We start from the raw sequence: 25,172 nt of genomic DNA, 5'->3' as shown, positions 1-25,172 counted from the left end.
CTCCTCTCTCCCCCCACTCCTCTCTCCCCCCACTCCTCTCTCCCTCGCCCAGTTTGCAAGAACTGCAAAATGGTTATTGTCGTCACAGAAAAGCTCATTAGACTGGCTCAGCGTTGCCTTTTCATCAGTTTGGATAAGCATACCTATAAGCATGCATATAATACTTGTGTGTTTTGATCTTCTTGAGATGACTTCTAAAACTGGCATGAAAACTTGTTGATTTCTATGTGGAATGAAAGATCTCCCCAAACGTAGATTAGATTATATGATCAGAACATTAAATGATAAAGTCTTTGCTACTGAGACCCATCCACAGTGAAGCTATTTTAAATAACATTTTTTTTAAAATACTTAAAATGGAGATCATTTAGTACTACAGCTTCTCTTGAATAAGTAGTTAAATAAAGCAGGGAAGTTGAGTCTTAATCTGATATATGTTTATTTCGTACCTTGTGGGTAGGCATCACAACTGACTTATCTCAATTTTCTTGGGGTTTAATAATACTTTTAGGCACTAAATAGCATGTTCTAACATGACATATAGGAAATTGCAGTTTAATTCTTCTTCCAGAGTGTAACACTTGCTATTTGTGTAATACTGATTTTCTTTCTTGGCCCTTCTAGGTATTTTGTCACAGGAATGCCACTTTAAGAAGTTCCACAAGTTTGGAAGTTCATATATTGCTGCTTCTTATGTTAAGTTTTTAGAATCTGCTGGTGCCCGAGTTGTGCCAATAAGGTAGATTTTTATACACTTACAAAAGGATATTTATTGTTTAGCAGAAGGGTCTCATCTTAGAGGCACAGAAAGCAGCTGTGCTGGTTTTCTGAGAGTTTTGAACCTCTCACAGGCTACTAGAAGATGCTGTGACTTGCAAGCTCTTTGTAGAGACCAGAGTCAAAGCAGGCTGGAACATGCCATGTTTAATATTTCTTTTTATAATAATCTTTACTATGATTTTCAGCATATTTAATGTTTCTTTTTTAACTTAAAACTATATAAGGTAATTTTAATCTGTTGTTTTTGAAGTTATCTGTAGTGAGTCTAATGTATATTGCCCCACAAGCATGCATATCTAGATAGATAATATCTTTTGTCATAATCYGTAGTCCTAGAATTCAAGTAATGGAGGAAGACTATCAGTGGTCCTTGAAGAAACCAAAATCCAGTTCTGCCCATACTGTGGGCCACCAACTCCATATGTGGTAATATTTTGACTGTTGGGTAGTACGTAGCAGAGTGAATAACAGAACTAAGGATACTTCATAGCCAACAGGGAGCTATAAAATGCTAAATGCACTATTGTAAGAAATTAAAATGATACTAATACTGCTGCAGAAAATCGCAAGAGGTCCCATAAAGGCACCAGTGAAATGCCTGAATTCAAAGCCAGCGTTCCTCATGTAGCTGGTGAGGCTTTCAGATGTTTGTTGACTAGAAGTTTCACTGATGAAACGAAAGCATCTAATTCTGACAACTCAATTGGATGTAGCAGAGCTGGATACTTTGAATATGCCCAGTGCCTCAATCCTGCACTAGTTTAGCTGTCATAGTCAATAGTTTGCTGATGTTTTGCTGATGCTGAGGTCTTTCTCATCTTTCCACCTCACAGCTAGATCTTTGCTGAAGGATGGGTGTGACCCACTGTTTGCAGCTCTGCCCTTTCTGGAGTCAACCAGAAACCGGAGTTGCCAGTCTGCAGGAAATAATAGCCATACCATTCATTTAAGTGTTATATTTAATAAGTAGCTGCAGAGGGGTCTCGGGGCACCAAATCCTGAACTGTACCTGCTGGGGTCCTATTTTCAGTCCTGTGAATCCTCAGTCTCCGCTGAGCTGTTTCAAGTGAAATACTTCAAGTCTGGTGAAACAGTATTTTTTGAAAGAAACCTGATTTGTGTACCTAGGTATAAATCAGGAAATCCTGACTGACTTTCACTCAGGTCAGTAAAGTTTTCCTGTGTAAAATTACTGTGAGAATGTATTCATGTTTTCTGTGTTTAAAGTGTTGCCAGCCATATACTCTGCAATGGAGTTACAAAGAAGGCAGATCTATTGGTGGTAACTGTTAAAACACTTACTTGTGTCCTTATTTATATTGGTTACTATTTCATAAGCTTTTTGTCTTGAAATGAGTGACCAGACCTTTCTCTCATTTTGGAAAGTGAGGGACAATGTATCAGATGAGGATTTTCTTTCAGGCATTTGCCTCCATCTGTCTGTGGGAATTTGTGAAGGCCCCTTATTCAAAATCAGATAGGCCAAGATCCTGTCAGACTCTTGGGAAGGCGAGGCTGTCTACATGGCAACCTTTGTCTCTGTAGCAGCTCAGGCGTGATGGCTGCTGTTGCTGCTGTGTTAGATTGCAGGGTAGATTCATAGGATGTTTCTATCATGGGGTGACAGATTGCTCCAAAAGCCTCAGTGGCTTTGCTGATGTGTTTATATTGTCGAACAGAGAGGTCCTCAGCCCAGCTGCAGGAAACCTGGTAGGCCAGCATGGCATTGAAGCAACAGCACTATGTGATGATTCTGGCTTTGGCCTGGGAGCGGTACAGTGAGTGCTTTACTGGCAAAGGTATGCTGATGGTGATTTGGGAGCTAGCTTGACTCACAGTGATTTGGAGAGTTTGTCCACTGTTCCCCAGTTCTTTAAGCATCACAGGTGGGGAATTAGTCAGAAAGGCGGCTGAGCCCTTTCCATGAGAAGAGTGAGGTCTTCACTGAGAGGATCCTAGCCATGTGCAACTCTTGGGTGAATATACTGGTCCAGTGAGACCACCAAAGAATGAAGTAGTAGTGTAAAAGCTTCAGAACAGTTCTTGTAATGGTTTGGGACTATTTTCTTCTAAATGTTTAATACATTCTTTCTACATATTTTCTGTGCCCTTTGTTTCTGCTCAACAACTGTGATACTTTTATGGTAAAATATATGTTTTTCAGACCTGTCCTGTAACTGTTTTCTTGGTGTTTCAGATTAAATCTTTCAGATGAAGAGTATGATAAACTATTCCGCTCTATTAATGGGTAAGTTTTGAGCATTGGCTTTCTATTGGAATGTATTATAGTTATGGATTTGAGCTCTGCCATGTTCTCAGGGCCACTCTCCTTCTACTCTCTTGAATGGCTGTGCTGAGCACAGTACACATATAAACCTGTTCTAAGACAGAGAGATCACCATTTCGTTCTATGTGAGTCCATTCCCRTTCCTTTCTTTAAGAGCACATCAGATAATCTGCACCAATGCCAAGACTCGTCTTGGCATTCCCTTATGCTTGTCTGCAGGCAAATAGAACTGGCATTGTAGTGGACAACAATTGGCTTATACTTTACAAGTGAAATAGCCCATTTCCTCATTGTTAGTTTATTTTCTCTTCCTCATATGAGCGATAGCCTTCATTTTCATGTTTAATAGCACTTGCTGGGTGCATCACCACTCTTAGGTTTCCCTGTTCCTACCCTCCTTTCGTAGCCTTTTCTTCCATTCTCCCCCAGTCCTCTCCATATTTCCTCTATCACAAAGGTTTCTGATTTCCAGTCTCTGTTTTTGTTTCTACTCTTTTTCTCTTTGTGCTCTTTCTTGCTTCTTGCATTGCCTGTCTTGCCTACTGTGATTCTGTGGCTTAGGGCTTTGTTAGACAAACACTCTTAACTTGTCAGCTGACCTATGGCAACAGTCCACCCATATGTTCTAAGTATACCCATATGCTCTTTGTTTTTATGTTCTTTTAAATATGAGATGATATGATCTAATTTAACACACTTTAACTGTGGACTAAGCAAAGTCAAAACCTTTTACACTTGCCTTGTGCTAAAAATAAAGAAGAATTAAATCAGCTGATACTACCCTTCAGAGGCTTGATTGTGTGTGAGCCCTTAGCATGTGATTGGGCTACTTGTAGTCATGAGATGAGCATCTTACACTGTGAATATTTTCATTTAGTGTATTCATATACCAGTATGTTAATCAACATGAGTAAAACTTGCAGATTTAGAACTGTGGCTGCCTGGGGAAAGAATTGTCTTTTATGCTTTAAAGCATGCCTTGTGCACTACGATGTAAGTCTCTACAGCTTTGCAGTGTTAAGAAAGTGACATTTTCTCCCCTGTGAGGAGTCTAATGTTGGAGACGGAATGAGTTATTTCATCCTTTTTTCATGACTGAAAATCTGGCCTTGGTTACAAGGACTGTATCCAGTGGAATCTCCCATTCTTTCTGCCTTCCCACCTGCTTGCATGCGGAGGAGGGTAGTAGGGAACCAGGTCCATTATTCCGGTCTGTCCTGTGACTTAAGAGTTGGGTCTGTGCTATATAGGTGGATAAGGATGCTGTACATTTCCTCTTGTTGCCCTCTGCTGTCAGCTAATGGCTTTCACAATATATCTATATATGTAAATAGCAAATAAGACCTCTGTAGGGAAGGTCTTTCCATGCTATGGAAATTTAGGATAAACAAGATATATATTGATCTTTCATGTTGTAAGACTTCAGCTCCAGGTTCTTTACGGTCCAAAATTATCTTTATTTGTTATAAAATGGCTTCTTAAAACCTTGAATGTACTACTGTGAAGACAGTAATTTTATGAATATAGCCATGTACTTCTGAAATTACCTTTGAAATTCACAATGAACCCATTCATCAGCACTAATCAGCTAGAGATTTTGGAATACATGTAGTTGTATTTCAATCTGCTTATCACACTGTCAAGCCATTATCATCATTACTTAGTGGGTTGCTTCCTTTTTCCACCTGAAGAAATGAGACAGTTTTTTTCTCCTAATTAGTGTTGGCCAATTCATGACAGTTTGAATGAAAGGACCAGATGAATTGAAATTTTCACCACTTCTAGATAAAGATCACCTTATTTGTCTAATTCTCTTATTTCTCTTATGTCTGATTATCTTATTTGTGTATTTAGAAAACTATAATTTGGCCTATTTTAAGAATACCTTCAGGTGTAATCATTTTCTATATTAGCACTGGAGAGTAATCCGATTCGTATGTTTGTGAATAGTGCTCTACTTTTCCACCAAATTCTTGGTGGCTTTTGCATAGCCCTGTGCATAGCCCTATGCCTTTGCATAGCCAACGTGTAAACGTTAAAATAAACCTAAGCCCGAGTGTTTAAACAGATGCTCACTTTGCAGATGCTTGCAATGATTTGAGAATGTTGCTTATCCTTAGCTGCTTGTTAGCATCTCGCTGGTACAGGTTACCGTTTCCAGTGCACAGAAAGGTAGAGGAAATCCTTCAGCCTTTTTGGTAAAAAGTCAGCAGCTGATAAAGGTGGCTTGAGTAAATCTTGTTGAAGTCCCCCTGGAGGCGGTTAGGGAGAGCTCACACATTGAGTTCTACCGGTGCTGTTCCAGTTACAGCCAGAAGAGACTTTCATTATTTTATGTTATTGACTGTCATAGTAGTACTTGATTACTTTCCATATCATCATTTATGCATGTGAAATCTCTGCTAGACTGTACTGAGTGTTTTTGTTTATTTGTTTGGGGGTTTTTTGGTGTTTGGTTTTGGGTAGCCACACCAAGCACTGCCATTGTTGAAATCATTTTGGTGATGGAAAACCATTGTGCAATATTTCGTCAGTTCTGTCTCTGAGGTTGCTTTGTTTCTTTTGGCTATATTAGATCCTCTGCAATCAAAAGTTACAGCCAAGAGTACTTTTTTTTACCCTTTTTACATGAACTTTTTGATCTGTTTTGTCCTAAGAAGGTGGTTCTGCCACGGCCGCAATTATTTTTTACTGAAATTGAGCAGGAGGAGTGAAGATTGGGGCCAGGACTTTAACTTCTAGGTGGCTCTCCCTACCACTTTAGAGTGAGATTTGACAGACTCATAGCAAGCAACCCTTGGGTTTACCAGCTGAAGTCTTTATGTTATGTGTGTTTGTGTCTCTTCACCTCTTCCTTACGCTGCACTAGGCTTGGTCACTACTTTGTGTTAATAAACCTTTCTCAGTAAAAGAACATTAAGATTTAAGATAGGATTTAGTTCAAGATTAAGATACCTGAATTTGTCTGTCTGCATGAGTGCGGTCTAAACTCCCATAATCAATGGAGAGCTAGTCAATAGAGCCAGTGCAGCCTACAGTGCTGTTCAGCCAACCAACCAGTTAGCTGTCTGCTGCTTTAGGCTGTATATTCTAGATTCCTTTGACTTTTCTGACTAAATCTCTGTTGTCTATAATGGGAGCCTAGATGTCTATCTATAGACTTCTGAAATGTGGGTGTCTAGAACCGCATCATAACCTTAAAACCACAACCAGCTCCTTCTGTATACGTTGCCCAGGTTTTAGTTTGGTTGATCAGTTATTCGTTGTTGCTAATCGGATTCTTCGATGTTGCCTTGCAGGGTACTTTTTCCAGGAGGTGGTGTGGATCTTAGGACTTCAAAATATGCCAGGGTTGCTAAGATCTTTTACCAGAAGGCGTTAGAGGTAATTACTAAGGAACAGTTCTTGTTATTGTCACTGGTCAGAGATGAAATGCCAGGTGGCTCATATTTTCCCAATTTCCTACGGGAGTCCAATGTGTTAAGTGTAAACCTGTCAATAAGTAACTCATTGCTGGCTTCTGCATAAAGAAATCATTAGTAGTTTAAGACTCCCAAAACCTTCTCTCATTATATGTTGTCATTGTCTTAAACGCCAAGTTCTTGGGGTGGGAACAGTCTCATTCGTTTGTTATACCTGGGGCTTTGTCTCTGTTTGGAACTTGCAATAAAATAACAGTTGTGCCTTCCGAAAGTACTGGGTGTCCATTGACATTAAATGTTGAATGAAAACACACAGACATATAATAAATGTAAAAGTCTCCGTCTAAATGTAAAATTTGAATTCCTCAGGAGGAATTCTAGAGAAAGATTCTCAGATAATCAGTTTAAATAATATAATGTTATGGCCTTCCTTAACATGTACATTGCAGCCACTGAAACATCTTTATTCTTACTTATCTGTAAATAGATTTAAATATATCTTTGGAGGTGCAAATGAAGGATCTACCTTTGCATAAGTTACACCATTTTACATAATTGCATTCAATTGGTAACTGTAAACATAGCAGATTTTTAGAGTAAACACTAGCTTAATTTATAACACAAATGGGGGTGCGGGCAATCATTTGTTATGATTTAATTATTAGCATTATTAATAAGATTGGTTTTGTGGAAAAGCTGTTTCTTTCAAAGAACATCAGGAAGGCTCTGAATCCTTACTGAAGATTTAATCCTCTTTCTCCAAGGATAAGAGATTTTTTTCAGATATTGATCTATCAATTCCGAAGTAAAATTTTATCTTGGAAATGCCTTGTGGAAAGGAATGGATTTTCACTGAGCTTTTTACACAATCTCTATGATTTGTTAAGGGCTTTCTGTGTCCGGATTGAATAAAAATGAGAATTTTCTTCCCTTTTTCCTCCCTTACCTGCTTTATTTTCAGCTGAAGTTTATTAAAAATGGTGCCACAGAAATAATAGTTTGGAAATTTTGCACAATTCTAGTGCCGGTTAGGAGTAGTTCTTAAACTACTATCACAACAGGAGGCATTGGGTGGCAGTGAAGAATTCCTGCCATCTCTTGCTGCAGATTTCCCTGTAGCAGGCAAGGAAAACTTAGGCAGCTGCTGTAGTCCGTTGCTTACGTTTCGTAATGTTCAATGCCCATGGCACTAATGTTGTTATACATATATAGCTGTCTCCGTCTTTGTTCATTGTGATTGTTAGTCTGTTACCTTAAACCTGAATCTTGCAAAGACTAGCTCGCCTTTGTGTAAGGCACGTAATCTCATGTGTCTCTACGAACCTACTCACTGTGTGAAGTGCATGTGTACACTGCACGTGTATTGGTATTCAGTATTGGGGCAAGGGTTTCTTGCGGTTTTACCGTTAGCGTTTGCAGTACTTATTATGAAATTCTATTGACATTTCACAATGATTAAGTAAATTACATATGTCATAATTTTATAACCGGAAAGGCAGGCTCATTAGAAATGGTATGTGTCCTTAAGATGACTGAAAGGTGAAAAATAGTTTTCAGTTCATCAGAGGTAACCTTACTAACACATATTTCTTTTCTATTCCTGATAACTGCTAATTCCTATTCTTAATAATTGTGAGTTTTGATTTTAATCTTTTGAGATTTAATTACCACTATAAATTATGGGTAGATTTACTAATGTAAGGTGAGTTGCAAAAGTCACAAGTATATTAGCAGGTACACAGTTAACTGAATTTTATGTGTACGAATGCTCTTTTTCTCTTTGTTTTCCAATGTTCACAATGAGAAAATATTTGATCTGGCTCTGTTTTAACAKGAATGGATGATGTGGAATGCTTACATCATTCAAGTCAATAGAATTTTACTATTGTCTTCTGTTAGGCAAAAGCTTAACTGAATTTTTTTTTTCCAGCTTTTAAATTMGTTTTTAAAATATGGTGTCTTTGGTGTTTTTAACATGTTTAGGCTCCAAGCTGGTTTTTATTCAAAGAGAAACCAAGAGACCCAAAATGTTCGTGGTTCAGTTGTAATTGTTCTTTAACTGTAGTCTAGTTTGTTGTTGTTGTTGCTGTTTGTTTTTGCTTTTTTCTTTAGTGGTTTTATTCCTCGCTTACATGAAAGAAACTCCATAGGGTAGCAAGTTCTGTATCTCAGGCCATACATGACAAATGGTCATGAAGATTCTACAATACTACTAACCTTCCTTCTGTAAATTCTTCCATGTTTTGCTCTAAGAAGCAGTAATTATGTGGGCTTTTATTACCACCCTATCAGTAATGCAGTCAGAAGACATTTTTATTTTAAGCCTGTAATTTCAGCTTTTCTAAAATGTTTCTTGAGCTGCAGCTCTTCAAAGGGGTCATAACTAAAACAAATTTTAGAAAAAAATTAAAAAAGACTACTCAAATTTCACAGAAACACATGAGATCTGAAACATCCCACCTTCTAAAGTGTGCTACTCTCAGGAATAAACAGTACAAAAATGCGGATTTCCACTGTGTGTGTGCAGCATCACATGTATGTGATAGAAAGCTAGTTGTATTCTCTTCTTGCTTCCCTTCTCTCCTTTTTCCTTTCTTCAGCAGTTTTTGCACTTACCTTCCAATTTTTTTTCTTTTTAAAATGACTATCACTTTTTATTTCATGTTGTTTAAACTCACAGTTTATCTTCCTGGAACACAGGTCCAAAATGGCTAGTTAAACAAGCACTTAGTGTCGTGACATGACACTAAGATCACAGCCATGATAATAATCAAATTTACATTTTCTTAATACAGATGGATGGGCACAGGCATTGCAGAGGACCTTTGCTATGAAGTCATAATGCTTCATATAAAACTATGAATGGTAATGAATAGGCTCTCCCTCAACTTGATGACAGATTGTTCTGTGTCCCTTCTCTTCTTTTACAGAAATGTTTCCATTTTGTGGTTTCTGTTTAGACTGCTTTCAACATTACTTACTTACAGAATAGAACAGTTGAATTAATACTGACGTAGGCCCAGATTACTGTTTTGGGGGGACACCTGTATATCCTCTAGCTTGCATATTTATTCAAAGAAAAACTAAGGGAGTCAATATGTTTATTTCAGTTGTAATTGTTCTTGAACTGTTACAATTCCTTTATCTGTAGTAGTTTTACTTCTCAACTACACCAGAGAAAGAAAAAAGCAGTAGCAAGTTCTATTCAGTCGTCTTTCTGTAAATCTTCAATACTGTGTTTATTTTGTTGCTTTTTATTTTGAAGGCTAATGATAAAGGAGATTATTTTCCAGTATGGGGAACATGTCTTGGACACGAAGAGCTGACATATCTCACAAGTGGCGAAATTTTACTTGTTAATACCAACACAGATGGTTTTGCATTCCCCCTGAACTTTACCTCAGGTGAAGAATTCCATTGCATGTCATGTCTGAATTAGCAGTCAGCACAAGCCATAGCTGTGGCTCTTTAAGCTATATGATAATTTGAATTTATATAAATAATGTGGGTTTAGGTCCCTTTTCCTTAGTGAACTGAACAAAATACCCAGGTACAAAACCTGTCAAACTCAGAGAGCAACTGAATTTTAATTTTCCAACTTGCATCTTACCTAAGAGTGGATATTAGCACTGCTCCCTGGTTGCACAGCATCAAGTATTGAAATCAGAGATATTGCTTACAGAGGGAGGAGTACCACTCAGCAACACTGGCAGAATGTGACCTCTACTGATATTTTCTACAGCTTTATCCTTGAATTTGTGAGTAATCAGTCAGTGGACCATGTAGTGTTCGCAAATTCTGCTATTTGTTGCCATAGTGAATGGACAGGTCACTGAAATGAGTGACAAAAAACAATGCTCAGTGAGAACCTAGGTGGCAAAGTTGGGTCCTCTTTGGATCAGGACTGGAGGACAGTGATAAGAAACCCATTGGAGTTATTTCACTGATCTTCCTTGCAGCATGTTAAATCATGATGTTATGTTATAGAAACAATGCAGTGTTTTAGTAAATTTGTCTCCTGTTCAGTAGCAGTCCGTCTGTTAGCAGGCTGGGTAATTGAGAATATCCTTTTTTCTTTTTTCTTTTTTCTTTGTAAAAGCTGCAAAAAACAGTAGGTTATTCAAGAATTTCCCTGATGATATATTACATGCATTTGCTACTGAGCCGTTGACATCAAACTTTCATGTGTGGAGCCTCTCCATGCAGGTATTTGATTGTTTTATTTCATGAACACAAATACATTTGCTCTGTTAAAACTAGAAATGAATGAGCAAATAACACATCCTTTATTTCCTCCTTATCACAGAATTTCACACAGAATGAGAAGCTACGTAATTTCTATAATGTTCTGACCACTAACACAGCTGACAAACTGGAGTTTATTTCTACCATGGAAGGTAAGAAAATGAATTTCTTATGTAAAGTGTGACTGTAGCAAAGCAGTTCTTCTATAGAGGTGTGGTGGCAGTGATACTAATTTGTAATGCAAGCTTACTTTTAACATAGCACGGGTGAATCCTGGCCCTGTCTGCACTCTGGCTGTGAGGAACATACAGTGTTTGCAGAGGTAGTTTATCTTTAGAGTACACACCTGTGAGCATAATAACTTACTTCTCTTACCTGTTGTTCCCCTCCCAGATACACTGTTGCACTTCAGCACTGGAGTATTTCAGTGCCACAAAGGAGATGTACAGTACTCCTCTTTTTGTGGTTTAATCCCTCCACAGTGCAATGTGCCTCTGTTGCATCTTGCTGTCTGTTTGCTGATGCTGGCTCTCCTATGATGCTTGATATCTCGTTTGTTGTACGAAGAGAATAATTCATGGTACTGAGATAACAACAATTTCCCTCATTATTTTGGCAGCAATACTGCTAATTGCCCTCCTCTAAAAGCCTTTTGCATTACATATACCTGCACCAGGCTTGCTCAACTCAAGAAATGTGTCCGTTTGTTAGGGAATGTGGGTTTTAATTAGTGTACTGCTAGCAGCTCTACAGTAAGGTTCAGCTGCCAGCCCATGGGAGTCTTCTGTATGGCATGTTGGCTGTCCTCCAGAAGAGGAGAATAGCTGTTTGATCAGAAAACCTGATTAGCCTAATGCCTAACAGGCACCTCCTTTTCCTGCAAGTGGTTTATCACAGAGCAGTCATGGGCTGCTGTGCTGCTATCCTCTGTAAGAGAGTTAAGGACTGGCTTCCCCCTCTGTGTATGAGGCCAGGCACAGAGCAGATGGGAGCTGCCACTGGATTGACTGGGCCTTGAGGGAGATCTCAAGACTTGGATGTGGAATTCTTTTTAATTATGCAACTCGAGTAATCAAAGTAACTGATCCACAAAAATCTTTTTGCATGGAGTGAAACTCTCATATTATAATGTCCATTTTTTGGTTCAGTTTTACTGTGACTTTGTAAGAGTTTCAATTTGCTGTTTAAGTTTTTGTGAAGCTACTGATTATAAATGTGGTGTTTCTGTAAYTTATGCTTTGAATTCTTTTTGCAATAAGATTAAGCATATCACTCTTAAGGCATAGATCTTGCTTATGTGCTTTGATGTTAAGTGTGTTTGTTGCAGCGTACAAATACCCAGTTTATGGTGTCCAGTGGCATCCAGAGAAAAGTGCTTATGAATGGAAGAACTCATCAGGCATTCCACATTCCCCATTGGCTATAAGAGCAGCATATTACATGGCTGACTTCTTCGTTAACGAAGGTAAAAACTTCATGATCTATAAATGTCAGTTTCTTGAGTGAAACATTAGTAAAAAATCCTTGAAGAAAAAAGACTTGTTTTTCTGCTGTCAAAGTTCATTACCTCTTATTGCTTTGTGAGAAGCTTACTCTACAAGTGTTATAGGCTTATAAAAAACAAGGGATCCTAGAAATAGAATGGCTTAGTAAAAGTGACTTCGAAAGGCCAGGCATTCCAGTGGAAACAGGCAAACTTGTTTCAGTAGGAGTAAAAGCCTCATCTGTGCCATGACTGTCTATCATTTTGAAGGATCTTTGTAGCATCTTAGTCTGCCTTGCACAAAGACAGTGAAATGAGAAAAAATGCCCCATTCGTAGTTTCCAGAGCTTCTGAATTGAGTTTCAGGCATTAAATATATTCTTAGCTTTGCTTACAAAACCATAGCACCAAGATTATAGATGCTGCTTGGGCTAAGTACAGAGATATGTCAAAGGGGTGCCAAACAGTGTCCACAGTATGTAGCTGCTGGGCAGCACAAGATGTTTTTGAGTTTYGCTGAGCTTCTAAGTTATTTGCTCATACCCTAAGAAGCTGGGAGCAACTAGTCTGTAAAATTTTGATAGTTTTTGAAAACTTTGTCCATTTGCTAGAAATAAGTACTATAAATAAGTATAAATACAAAAGTGTCTGAAGTAATCAACTTATTTTATTCCAGTCACTACAATCTTTTAAACTGACTATCTTTAAAATTGTCTTAACTAATTGAATAAGACTATAAAGTCCGTAATCAATAACCTAATTGAGTTTGATCTATAGATTTATCTGTAATCAAAAGAATAACATAGTTAGAGAAAACAGCGGTTTAAAGCAGTGCAACTTGTGCTGACCTGGTCAGAGAGAGTGTAGAAATAAAGGCTGTGCTTTATACAAGTTCAAGGCTCTTTTTTTGTGTGCTGCAGTCTTGCTCTGCTTTGCAAAGAGGTAGCAAAATCGGGTAAAATTCCTTGTTGTCAGTATCCGTAAACTTCCTGTGTTTTTTAAATTTTGATAGGGTACTTAGGGGAGACAAAGAAGAAAACTGGAGAACGTGTAAAATTAGTCTGTGTTCTCTTCTGGAGAGTAATACTAGGATGCAGTATGTTCTCTAGGGTCTGTCTGCGCTGTTCACTGCAGGCAGAAGTAAGCTTGTTCTGGCCATTATCCAAGTAAATCAATGTGTCAAAACAAGTGCCAACTCTGTGCTGGTAAGTCATGTTGAGACATAGTGTATATATATGAATTTGTGCCTATGTATATAGTTAAAAAAAAATACACATACACGCGCAAACACACATAATGAGCTTGTGCTTAATACCCCGTGGATGTGGTCACCAGCTTTTGCATCTGTTGTCCTTGAATTGTAGTAGAGTAAAGCTATGTCAGTCAGCTTATGTGTGTATATCCCCCATCTCATATGCCAATTCACAAGGTATTCTTTGTTAGCTATTCCCCTCCCCAACCAGTGGACAGGTAATCCTACTGACTAATATAATGTTGCAATAAGTGATGGATTTTTTTCCTTTTTTTAGCTGATGTAAGGCAGAATGCCTTCCTTAGGATTGAAAATAAACTGCAGGGTGAGGAAACACAAACTGGTTTCAGCTGACAGAGATATACTCAGTATCTATGATCATTTACTAACTAAACCATTCTGTTGAAATAGCATTCCCATATCCATCTGATGTTAATTTTAACTTGTGTAGGGTTTCACACATTACAAACCAAACCAGGATTTCAGTTTTTGGTGTTTTCATCAAATCAGTCTGTGCCAACAGTGCAGCTTTCAGGAGACTAGTATTCTGATGCATTTCTTATGGTACTGTGAGAGCTGCCAGTACCTCGCAAATAAGTCCTTTTGTATAGTCTTGACTTTAAATTAATATTAAAATTTCTCCATCTCCRGTAATAAAATATTGCTGTAACCAAATTTCTGAAGGTCTGTCTTCCCAGTTCTCCACATAATAGTTACTGTAATTCTGTTTGCTCTTATGCTATACAGCATAACTTACTTTGCCAAGAAAGAAATTATCAAGGATGATAACAGAAAAGTGATCTGTATTTTCAAAATATTTTACAGCCCGGAAGAACCTGCACAGCTTTCCCACTAAAGATGAGGAAACAAAAGAGTTGATTTATAATTATACTCCGACTTACACAGGACCATTTTCTTCATTTCAACAAATCTATTTTTTTGATTGAATATCTGTTCAAAGGTGCAGCATTGCTATTTTAAAAATAAATTGTTTGCTGGGATTTCATAATTAAGCTAATATAGTACACTGCAGATAATACAGTACACTGCAGCTTACAGTGATTTATCCTGTGTTTCTTCTGTATTATTGGGTCATTAATCTAAAAATTTACATTCGGTAAGATAATAATTGTCCTGGATCACACTTAGATACAAGCCACAGAAAAATGATTTTTTTTTTCTCTCCAGGGAAGGCATTTTGATTATGCTTATATATGCTTTCTAATATAAATTGGAAAATAACCAGGTTTAGTAAAAGGAAAAACATTCTATTCATGTATTTCAAAATATGGGGTTTATCTCTCTAAAGTGTTGTGGACTATGATAGCTCTAGTGGTTTAGATATACTGTTTAGTACTGTTCTGTTCTCTTAAAATGATTTAGTGTAAGAGACTTCTGATCTTGGGCTTATTGTAAATATGTATGTAACCAAGTCTTGACAAGGACTAGTTTGTCATTTGAAAAAATGATAAAATGACAAGGAAGCATTATAGCGAACACTGTACATTCAGCATCTATTTTTGGAGAGCTTATATTTTGTGAGGTCTACATGAGCACGAGAATGCAGCGTAAATTACGCATTGCAAATACCAGATAAAATAAATTTGGAAGGCATAATTAAGTGCTGATTCTACTTTCTACTCTTCTCAAATTCAATTTCATGAATCTTCCAAGAATCTGTTTGAGAGTAGCTGGAGTCAGCAGACAGATATGAGATGAAGACCTCCATTTGTTTGTACTTAAAAGAATGTCAACCTAACTTTTAACTGTGTCATAATTTGTACTCTAACTTTTCCTGTAGTTACTGGACAGAATTCTCACTTTGGTTGAGTCAGGGGGAGTTTGCCATTGACTTAGTGGAGCCGATAGTTTCTTTCTCTTTCATCATACAGTTTAATGCAGCTGGAGTTCAAACAGCAGATGAATGTATCTGAAAAATCTGTTAATGCTGACATAATGTGATAATAGCAGTTACGTTCACTACACTGTGGTGCCCTTTTTTTTTTTTTTGCTCTGCTACACGCTTAGTGACAGTTTTGTTCAGTGGTTTTGCGTGGGGCCCAAAAGGGAACTAAGATGAGACAATCGAATATAATTTTCCTGTATTGCACAGCTTCCAAACTCTGTTAACATCAGTGGGAATTTTGAGTTTATGAAGAATTCAGTTTGTACCTCAGCTCTCTGTTTGGCAGTACCTTGCACTCTGAAGTACCACATCTGAATAAAGCTGGTACATTTCTCAGGTTATTTAAGTAAAGGATTCTCTAACTTATTCTTCATAACCAAACAACTACAAAGACAAAGAGAATGTGAAATGCATTAATTAAAATAGCGTAAGTATCAAATAGTATAAGGAAAAATAACTGTGACTACTGAAAAGACACAGTTGGGTGATAGCAAACTTAGACATGTGATAGTACAAATTTCTGCATTTGCCTGGTAAGCCAAATTCAGTAAATGGAACTCTCTTTTTAATATAAGTGACTTTACTGTATGTTAGCTGGTTCCTGAATAGAACCAGTGTAAAAAGAGGATCATGGTCTCCAGTTGCATATAGATATAGCAGCTAAGATACTTATGAACCAAGGCCAGTCTTCCATTTCTTACTCAGGTTAAGTTCCTCAGAATATCTCTGAAGATTTTGCCTGAGTAAGGAGTGCAGGAATTAACCTTAATAACAGGGACCAATATTGGAAGTGAACTGTCTGCTAACTGCAGTGGTAGCAATCAGTTCACAAGTGTGTAACTGTGAGGTGTGTAATGTGATGAGAGACCAGTGCTTATAAGTGCTAGTACATTTATTGTGAATTTGTATGCGTCTTTCCTTCCTTTCCTTTCCTTTATTTTATAAAGCCTTATTTGATGGTATTGGTGATTTTCTATGATACTTGAAATAAAATTTATTCAAACATACATGTATTTTTCTTCTCTTTTAGATTCCATGGATAAAATATTAACTTGCTTCCCCCCCCCCTGCAACTGTAACACTCAAATCAGGAGGCTGCTGTAATCTGCATCCGCTTGGTATGGTGTTGGGAACCATTGCTCTGTCCTGATGGGGAAAGCGAGGGAGCTGTCTATGCTGACTTAGTCCAAGAAGGGATGCAGTTATCAGTCTCTGTTCTCTTTTGGCACTCAGCACTGTAGGTAGAACACAGGATCAGAACATTTGCCTACTTACCTACTTAATTTTCAAAGTCGTTTTAGTTCTAATGCTCATATGCCGTAAGCTGAAACTAATCTATAGACAGTCACAAAGCTGGCGAGTGTGATGGCTAGCTCTCAGTCCAATGGATTGCACTTTAGTTTAGTGGTAACTGGATGGTAGCCAGGTTAGAGTCAAACAAAGAAAGGCTGATATAGCAGGATGAGCCGTGAGGTTTGAGGGGAAACGCAAGTGATTGAAATAGGTTTGTGAGGGTTGGTGTCTGTCAGAAGTAGGGTAAGGCACAGGCAGTTGTGCCTGTGATCTAAGACAGAGCTAAGAGCTTTTGTTGGAGATCGTTGCTTTAGGAGCTCTGTTGGGGAGCGGCAGGAATGGGGCTGCTCTACAAGGGAAGGTGAGCCAGGAGCCGAGGGTGACAGCCCGGCCGGCAGGACCATGGCCTTAYAAGGGGAGCAGTCCCCCAGGACCTGAGTAAGAAAAGCAGAACAGATTCAGTGACAGTAACAAGGGCCAGGCACAGTCCAGAGGTAGCCAGACAAGTCTGTAGTGATGAGGCAGGTCAGGGTCGAGTCAGTGAGTCAGGGTCAGAGGTCCATGGTCAGGCACAGGCGTACTGACAGTGCAGCTCAGACAAGGGCCAAGGCCCAGGGCCTGAACTTAATGTAGCTCCTGAGCAAGGCTGCTCACAGCTCTTTCTCAAACAGCTCTTCTCCCAGCAGTCTGGCTCCAGGTCGTGAAGCTGTGTGGTGCCAGACCTGCCCCTGCACACAGGCAGCCAGACCTCTAGGAAGGAGGGAGGGGGCTGCAGAGCCTGGTGGTGCGCTCAGGGCCCTGACGCTCTACAGCTGTAAGCAATACAACTGCTGTCTGTGGTGTTCAGGGAAATGAGAACTTCTGTCCATTCCTTGTAATACTTGACGTCTTCCATCAAGTTTTGCTCCAGTCAGAAACATTATCCATAGGAACCCAGAGTTGGTGAGAGCTCACTCAGAAATGAGTTAAAAAAATTATTTTTAAGAAGCTTCAATAAAAGACCTCCTGTCCACCCTGAGTGATTTACAACATGGTTTTTCATTGCTTGGGTAAGATAGAACTCACAATTTATATATGTAACTGGTAGTTTTCAGAATTAATGCTGGAGAGAGAAGGAAAGGAGCCTATGGCCGAACTCTCAGCTTATTCAGAGTACAGCTGAAGAGCCTAATCACCTAGCTTGCTAATCTCTGGGGGAAAAGATCCACTGACCAGTAAAGTAACTGTGTGTGTTCTGCAGGTTATATTAAGACACCTTTCAGAAGAAAAAGTTTGAAATAATTTTCTCTTTGTACTATTCTATTTTTACCACTAGATGGCCTACAAGAACCAGTTTTGCATTCGCAATTTCTTAGTGTGCTTTACTGTTGTATCGAAAGTTTAGTGTTGTGTCAAGTTGAACAGGATATTTATTGTACTGTGATATTTAACATGCACCAGGACATTGGGGCTGTGAGGCAAGAAGGGAGGACACAGACCAAAACTGTGAAGTCTTACTGGCACATCTGGCCAGATTGGCAGGACAGCAGGAGAGAAATTGAGAGTGTGGGAACAAGAGTAGAATTAACCAAGTTGGGATCAACTCATGAATCCAGTGAATATTTGAAACATTTGAGCATTAATTGGAGGTGACTGGAATGGGGTCCCTAATTTCAGGTGATTGTTCCTACCCTACAGCTAGAAAATCTGTCTTGGTTCCTTTTTCTATGAATATGAAATTAGTTCATGCAAAATAGGAAAGCTTAGACAGGAAGGACTGAGAACCTGAGCTCAGAAAACCTTTGCCTGGGATGTAGGAAAGACCAGTTTGAATCTCTTCAGGCAAGGAAGAAATTACAAGAATTACATCCTAAGTAAGTGCCCTAAATATTGAGATACACAGTAAAAAGAAGAGCCTAAACCACAAGCTGCTTTGTGGAAAAAACCCTTTTGGGTTGACCAGATATGCCAAATTTCCTAGCAAGATGGCGAATTCAAAGCAGAAATTAGTGTCCAAGTCCCTGGAGGAGCAGATCGTGACTGTTCCCACTCTAATGCTGACTAGCTTGTGGATCTTATTTTTAGGCTACCTTTCTCACTTTGTCCTTGCAGCCTTATTCATTGCTGTGGATGTCACTCAGCAAAGAGATATTAGTTGCCGAATAGGGATGTGGTTGTTCTTTTCTCAGAACAGTGAGGAAAGTATGGAGTCTTTTTGAACAACCGGAAAGATCAATAATTCTCAGTTAACTTGAGAATTTATTTGAGTTCCCTTCTCAATTAACTGCATGTTATCCCTGAATTGCCTTTGTGAGACAGGACACCTGAGGGGAGAGAAATAGCATGTGATCTCACAATTCAAGACTATATACTAGTTTATACTCAAGAGTGTGTATACCCTTTGAGGAGAGAGGGTATACACAAGATGATTTTAGTCATCTTTATCTTGGTAATTAACTTTTTTTTTTCATATATATATTTCATGTGTGCTTTTTTCTGTGGAATTCACTTACATGTATGTGGTGGGTGCAGCTATCAAAAGTACCTATGCGAGTTGGGTAGCATTCAAGGTTTCTAAATGCCTGTCCAAATTATTTTGGTTTGAGTACTTGCATGGAAGACAGATGGATAAGTACTATGAGGAGATTGGTTAGCATCCCTCCAGCTTGCGTAGCTGATTGCATCTGCAAATGTAGTGGATGTTAGTATAATTTGCAAACACAATATGGAGTGCTCATTCATTGTTGGCCTAACGTCTTTCCTCAAGGGTAGGCCTTTTCCCTCCGCCAGCGCTTGTTTATTGGTCAAATAGCAGAGAATATCCTGCCATCTGTTGATCAGGATACTATCATAACTTTCTCTACTTCCTTATAATGTTTGCACCTGTTTCATAATATAGGCAGTATGTTTTAAAAGCCAATTTTCTTTGTAAGTTCTTATATAATCAAAAATTTCCAAAACCTTTCATCCGAAAAGTTTCACGAATTGTCTGAAAATAGTTGTCGCTATTTCAGAGAGCTCTCTGAACCAGGCATTTGATCCAAACTTGAGCAAAAAAGCCCAAATTCCCTTATTTGAGATTTTCAGAAATATAGTCAACAAACACTTCTCTGAACCAAGCTTTCTGTGAATGAAAAGCAGAAAGCAAACCAAGCAAAAGGTTAAACAGAGTAAATTCTAGGAATTGTAGCTTTAGATCATTAAAAGCAATTGGATTGAGTACTGGAATATGTAACTCCCAAGAATAATAGAAAGCTTCTTTTGATGGTCTAGACTGTACAATATATCATTGTATTTTTGCAGTTATAGTATAGAGCTGATGTTATGTACATACATGTGTGTGCATGTGCAATTGCTTACCACTTTCCTAAAGAGAAGATCAGCAACAACAATACAAAACTTAAAATTACAATTTTCTAGCTAGGACCACATTAGGAAATTAGTTCCTCCCTATGGCCTCCCTCTGTAGTCACCTTCTTCAGCCCTAGAATTCAACTTCAGACAGGGAAATTTAAATTTCACAATCCTATAGTTCRTTGGGATTAACTCAGCAGCTATGACTCTATGCTAACCCCTAAGGGCTTACTTTTTCAGAAGATACTGGGACTTACTCAGAGCGGAAGTGTTATGGAAGAGACAAAGTAAAAGCATAGTATACAGACAATCTCTCGGATTCTCCAAAGAGTCCCCAGCAGAATGAAAGTGCTCAAAGACTTTGGCCAGACCCATTCTGATCTTGAATGGAGCTAATCCTTGCAATCCTTCTAAGCTCCCAAATTCATCACTAGGGTTTATACCTCTGAACCACTGATGGATTTTGGAGCCATTCGCAGCCCCCTAAAGCAAATCTAACTAGGATATCCTGCACTTCCACTGAAAAAGAGAAACTTGAACCACCTCATTATCTGCTTTACTTGAATATTCAGAATTTGTGCTAATTATTTCTCATTAACATTTACAAGAAGCATCTCAGTCCACCCATTCAACCAAGAGTAAAAGTAAACCTTTTGTCTCTGGAGTTAGATCCTAGAGAAAAAACAAACAAGCAAACAAAATGGGCATGCACCTAATGCAACCAAATTGAAAAGAGCACTGTTATCCTGTTACTAGAAAGAGAAGCTGGTTCGGCCTTCATGCCTAGGCTCTGAAGCTTTACTCCAGGTTTCTCATCCTTCCTTTATGTTCAAACTCATGCTTGTAGTTTTTCCCATTTGGAGTCTTGCTGCCCATGCTACTTTGCAGCTACTTAGGCAGTCTAGTTACTGAACCATAACTTCCAGCCAGCAAAGTCACTCCTCCTTTCAGCAACTGCTACCATAATCTTCCCAAATTACTTCTATGCAGAGAAAGCTTTAAAGTAATGCAAGACAGACCATTCCACTTCGAATGCTTGCAAGCTAGAGAACTGTGTGCATGAATACACTAAATGCTTACGTAGGCCCTACACCTCCTTGCCAGAAGTGCTACTGGATATGTCAGCTGGAGCTCAGCCTACAGCACTGTACTGGGTGACTAGTCTGGAAAGGAAGGAGCAAGCAGCAGAAGCAGCAGCCTGTGCCAGCTGGAGCTGTAACTCAAGCCATCATAACCTATGGTATGGTTTAACATAAATTTCACTGATGRCCTTTTATTCCTAACTGTCAACATCTTTCTCTCTTTTAGGTTCATTTGTAAGGCTCCCTTAAGAAACGCATTCAGAATCAGTCAGCTAGTTCCTCTTTATGATGAGCTCTATTTGTTTTCCCGACCCAAGGGGCCTGAGACATGTGAAAGGACTGAATCTAGACTAATTTCCTGTTGGAAATTAGTGTGTTTTAGCTGAAAGAGAATTGAAACTTGCACTATGGGTATACTGTTGCTTTTAGCCTCACTGCACTAAGTGCAGTGAGAGGTGAAAAGTTATAGTACAGATGAAAGGAAGGTGTATCTTTATGCATAAAGATACTTTGGAAAGAAACTGAATCTCATAACATCAGCTCAGGGGATACCAGTCCAGAAAATAACACCTCTTCAAACAGCAGGGCTTATTGGGAATCTTTTGTTTTTATAAATTTCTCACTTGAGAATTTTGATAAGGGAGTTCAGGCTAGTTTATAAGCCTTCACCCTGTTAGAAACCATTTCTACAAAGGCTCGGCATAAATGGTGCGAGTCACCTGGGGGGCCTTCTCCTCACTCCATGCAGTGCTTGGGCACCTCAGCCACTTGGCTACAGTGCGACCGCAAGGGCTGGCCCTCACCACCTGCCAGACCTCTGTGCCAAGGGCCCAGTCCATGGTAGCGGGGATATCACTGAGCACGTGCCACCTGCACAAAGCACTATATAGTTCAAATGCAAAGTCCAGCTATTGATGACCAGAGKTATTTTTTAGTTTATGACAGACCATTTATGGGGGTTGAGGATAAGGTTTGGTTTTGGCCCTCACTGGTTTCTTTTATGTTTCTAAAACTAGTTTGCTCAGTGGGTCTGATCAGCAAAAAATGAAGGAACCGATCCTTATCAGTCTTTGAAAAGCAAGATAGGACAAAGTTATAATTGCTGAGGACTCCTTTTCCCCAGAGATCTCCCTGCTGCCCTGCAGTACCCGGTACCTCCTGTAGCTCTAAGCAGCAGTGGACGCTGTCCTTCCCCGGTCTGCACACAGCTGGGGCATGGGGCAAAGGCTGCCTTCTGCCCTGCATGCAGGAGGAGAGGTGGGAGCACCCCCCCCCCCCATGGCTCCATTTTTAATGCTCTAGGTTCAAAGGAGAGAAGCAGTTTTGCCCATGTCTTGTTTTTCCATACCATTTCTTGAAGAGAAGGCAAATCAAAAACTTGAACATTTAGCAACTAAACCCTTCTTGTAGAGGTTAGAGCATCAGCCACTCCTAGCTGAAGGAGGTGGCCTGTAAAACAGCAGCAACTGAGCTCAAAATTCCCACCAGGCTGTGTAGGTCACACCGAGTTACTGGCAGGCAGGTCTCACCGTGATCTGCAGGGTGGTGTAACTGGCAAAGGAGAGGATTTGCAGCACAGACAACAAACCGATTTATTCTTTTGCATTTAGAAAATTGAGACCGGATTCCATCTACTGGCTTCATATTTGGTAACCATTTTCCTAAATACAGGCAAATGCAGTGCCAGAATAGTGTATTAAAGTGTGCAGTCAAATCCTATTTTAAATAACTGAAGCAATGTGTCTTCTGTGATCACCTTTGTGAGATTATCTCACAATTTTCTCAACTGCGGAGCTAGGAAATGTTGCCAGCTGTTCAGCCTAATTTTTTTCTTATCTCAACATCATCTTTGTAGATTTGAATTAACTGGCAAGGGCAAGAGACAAGGAAAAAGGAACCTTCAACAAGTTATTGTCAGCTATTTCAGATCTGCTGGGAATTTCATTTCTACTCTATATATTCTCTATAACTTTTAATTGTTCCTTTTTGAAATACAAAGAAGGTATCCAGTTTAACCTTTTTTTCCCTGGACTACTTTGAACTCTTTCTATGCTTCATGCATGTGTTTTCTTGGATCAGTTCCACTTACTGCCGGGAATTACCCATGTGCAAGGATTTTGTTTTTCTTGCAAGACCTGAGTAACTACTATAATAATAGTGTGCATTTACATCCTGAGAGAGACAGTTCTGCAGTGAAAGGTTATAACTTCCTTTGCAAACAATAGCGTCTGTAACTGCCTGTGCTCTGGGAAAGATGAGCCTGGCTCCCTTTTATGGAGCAGACTAGTGACACCACTCTGACAGTCTCGGGGACCAAAAAATGAGTATAATGCTCTACGTGGCTGGACAGTAATTTTGTGATAAATCGAGTGATGCTTAATTCTGTCATTTGGTTGTTTGTGACCACAGAATTAGATGGGTGAAAAATACAAATGACCAGTCAGGGTTTCACAAATCAAACCTCATCCATCAAGTATCGTTCGTGCTTAAACAATTTTAAGAGAATTTCATTTTCCTAAAAACAGAGCACACCAAGCCCAGCTGGCCTACTTGTGTCCTACAGTCCTATACCAGTATGTACAGAGGAGTGCACAGAACATGCCATGTATTTCTCTGTCATTCACAAAGGACTTAAAGTGATATTCAGAAAGGTCATAAAGTGCCAAATAATGTCCTGTCTCCCTTCTGTTTTCATAGAAGATAACAGATATGTAGCAAAATTAATTGATTTCTAATCAGGAATTATACCTTGTCCAGACAAATGGATTTTTTTTTCCCCTCTCTCCTGCAGCCTGGGACTTTGTCAGGGAAGCTGAACTTTTCCAGAGCTCTTGGCCCCTTCCTACTCCCCTTTCCAGTTTGCTGCCCATGTTCTCATGATCTGTAAAGAAGCAAACAGCCAGTCTTGAAGTGTGACATCAGGCTCATCCTTTCCTATGTGACTCTCCATAGCAGGAGTGCCTGTGTTGTGTTACTGCTGTGCTACAACTATATGTTCAAAGAAGGATGACAGTGATAACAACAAACCTTCTGTGCATTTCACTGAAAGTGAATATTCATCCATGAAGTGGCGTTGCTAACAAAGCCTGTGTACATTTTGAATTCCCAGATATCTGCCTATTTGGTGCTGTGTATGGCACTAAGCAGACCCCTCCTGGGATCAATTGTCCCCAGGCTGAAGTGTGAGAGCATGTTTATACAATGCTATAAGGGCTAGGGCTTACCATGAGAAAAAAAATCCTGGAAAAAAAGTAGTCTTCAGAACAGAACTTGATGGTTTTATTCAGCACGAAGGTACAAGACAGATGACCCCGTATGGTAAATGAAGGGGTAAACTGACATTTTTCTTATGGACTTTCCTGAAGCCTCTAAATCACTAACAAACAATTTTTGTTCTTCTATCATAGCTTATCTCCTGCTCAAATTGCTGTGAATTCATTGCATGTTTTTTAACTTATGACTATAATATTGAAGAATATAATCCAGACAGATGGATGATTAATTATATGAGAAGTAATTAAAATGAAACATGCTCTCATAGTTTAATGAGTATCAGGATTTTTGGTGGTTGTCTTATTCTCTGTGTCTTGTAGAACTTATTGATAAATTATAATCTAGATACCAAGACTTCAAACCCAACAAGAAAAATTAAAGAGCTTCATTTAGGCAATTTGAAATTAGATTGGAGTACTAAAAAATGGAGGTAATTAAAATTTGGGATGTCTCATCTGCCTGATTAAACATCCAACAAGATGCGTGAGTGACACTCCTCTCCAGTCTTCCTTTATTTGTTTAATATTAAAAAACTCCTCAGATTTATATAAGCCATCTGTTGTTCGCAGATTCACTGAGCCTTGCTATATTATGCATCTGCAAAGCATTTTCATTTAATGCCATTAACTATGGAAATTTGCTCGTGAAATTTTCTAGTAGAATAAGCTCATGCTTTCTAGACATTTCTGATTATGGCCCAATCTTCTTTTCTCTTTCATCTGCAGCAGCTCTATTTTGATCATTGTATTTAAGTTCCAGACTGCTGTGGTCTGATAAATAACGTTGGTCTAGTCTCAGCAACAAGGCCAGATTCTC

General features: G+C 39.0%; 1 protein-coding gene across 8 annotated transcripts in view; it reads left to right on the top strand.

The window, feature by feature from the left end:
• GGH (gamma-glutamyl hydrolase) overlaps nt 1-24,864 on the top strand; it is a 25,562-nt gene extending 698 nt beyond the window's left edge. The window contains exons 2-11 of one of the 8 annotated variants that reach the window (XR_003251755.1): nt 625-739; nt 2,978-3,028; nt 6,367-6,451; nt 9,755-9,893; nt 10,589-10,695; nt 10,796-10,886; nt 12,062-12,199; nt 16,406-16,493; nt 21,106-21,241; nt 23,875-24,864. Coding sequence is in view for 6 of the 8 variants with exons in the window: in XM_026054691.1 (XP_025910476.1) it covers nt 625-739; nt 2,978-3,028; nt 6,367-6,451; nt 9,755-9,893; nt 10,589-10,695; nt 10,796-10,886; nt 12,062-12,199; nt 14,295-14,416 (848 nt within the window). In the remaining 2 variants the exon portion in view is untranslated. Of the gene's footprint in view, nt 1-624; nt 740-2,977; nt 3,029-6,366; nt 6,452-9,754; nt 9,894-10,588; nt 10,696-10,795; nt 10,887-12,047; nt 12,200-14,294; nt 16,383-16,405; nt 17,687-21,105; nt 21,242-23,874 lie in introns of those variants that run through there. The other 7 variants (XR_003251754.1, XM_026054693.1, XM_026054691.1 and 4 more) reach the window with 7 other exon arrangements.
• The last annotated feature ends 308 nt before the right edge of the window (nt 24,865-25,172 follow it).

Source organism: Apteryx rowi, unplaced genomic scaffold (assembly GCF_003343035.1).
Source record: "Apteryx rowi isolate R43461 unplaced genomic scaffold, aptRow1 scaffold_96, whole genome shotgun sequence".
Taxonomy (NCBI): domain Eukaryota; kingdom Metazoa; phylum Chordata; class Aves; order Apterygiformes; family Apterygidae; genus Apteryx; species Apteryx rowi.
This window is presented reverse-complemented; position numbering and strand designations above follow the sequence as displayed.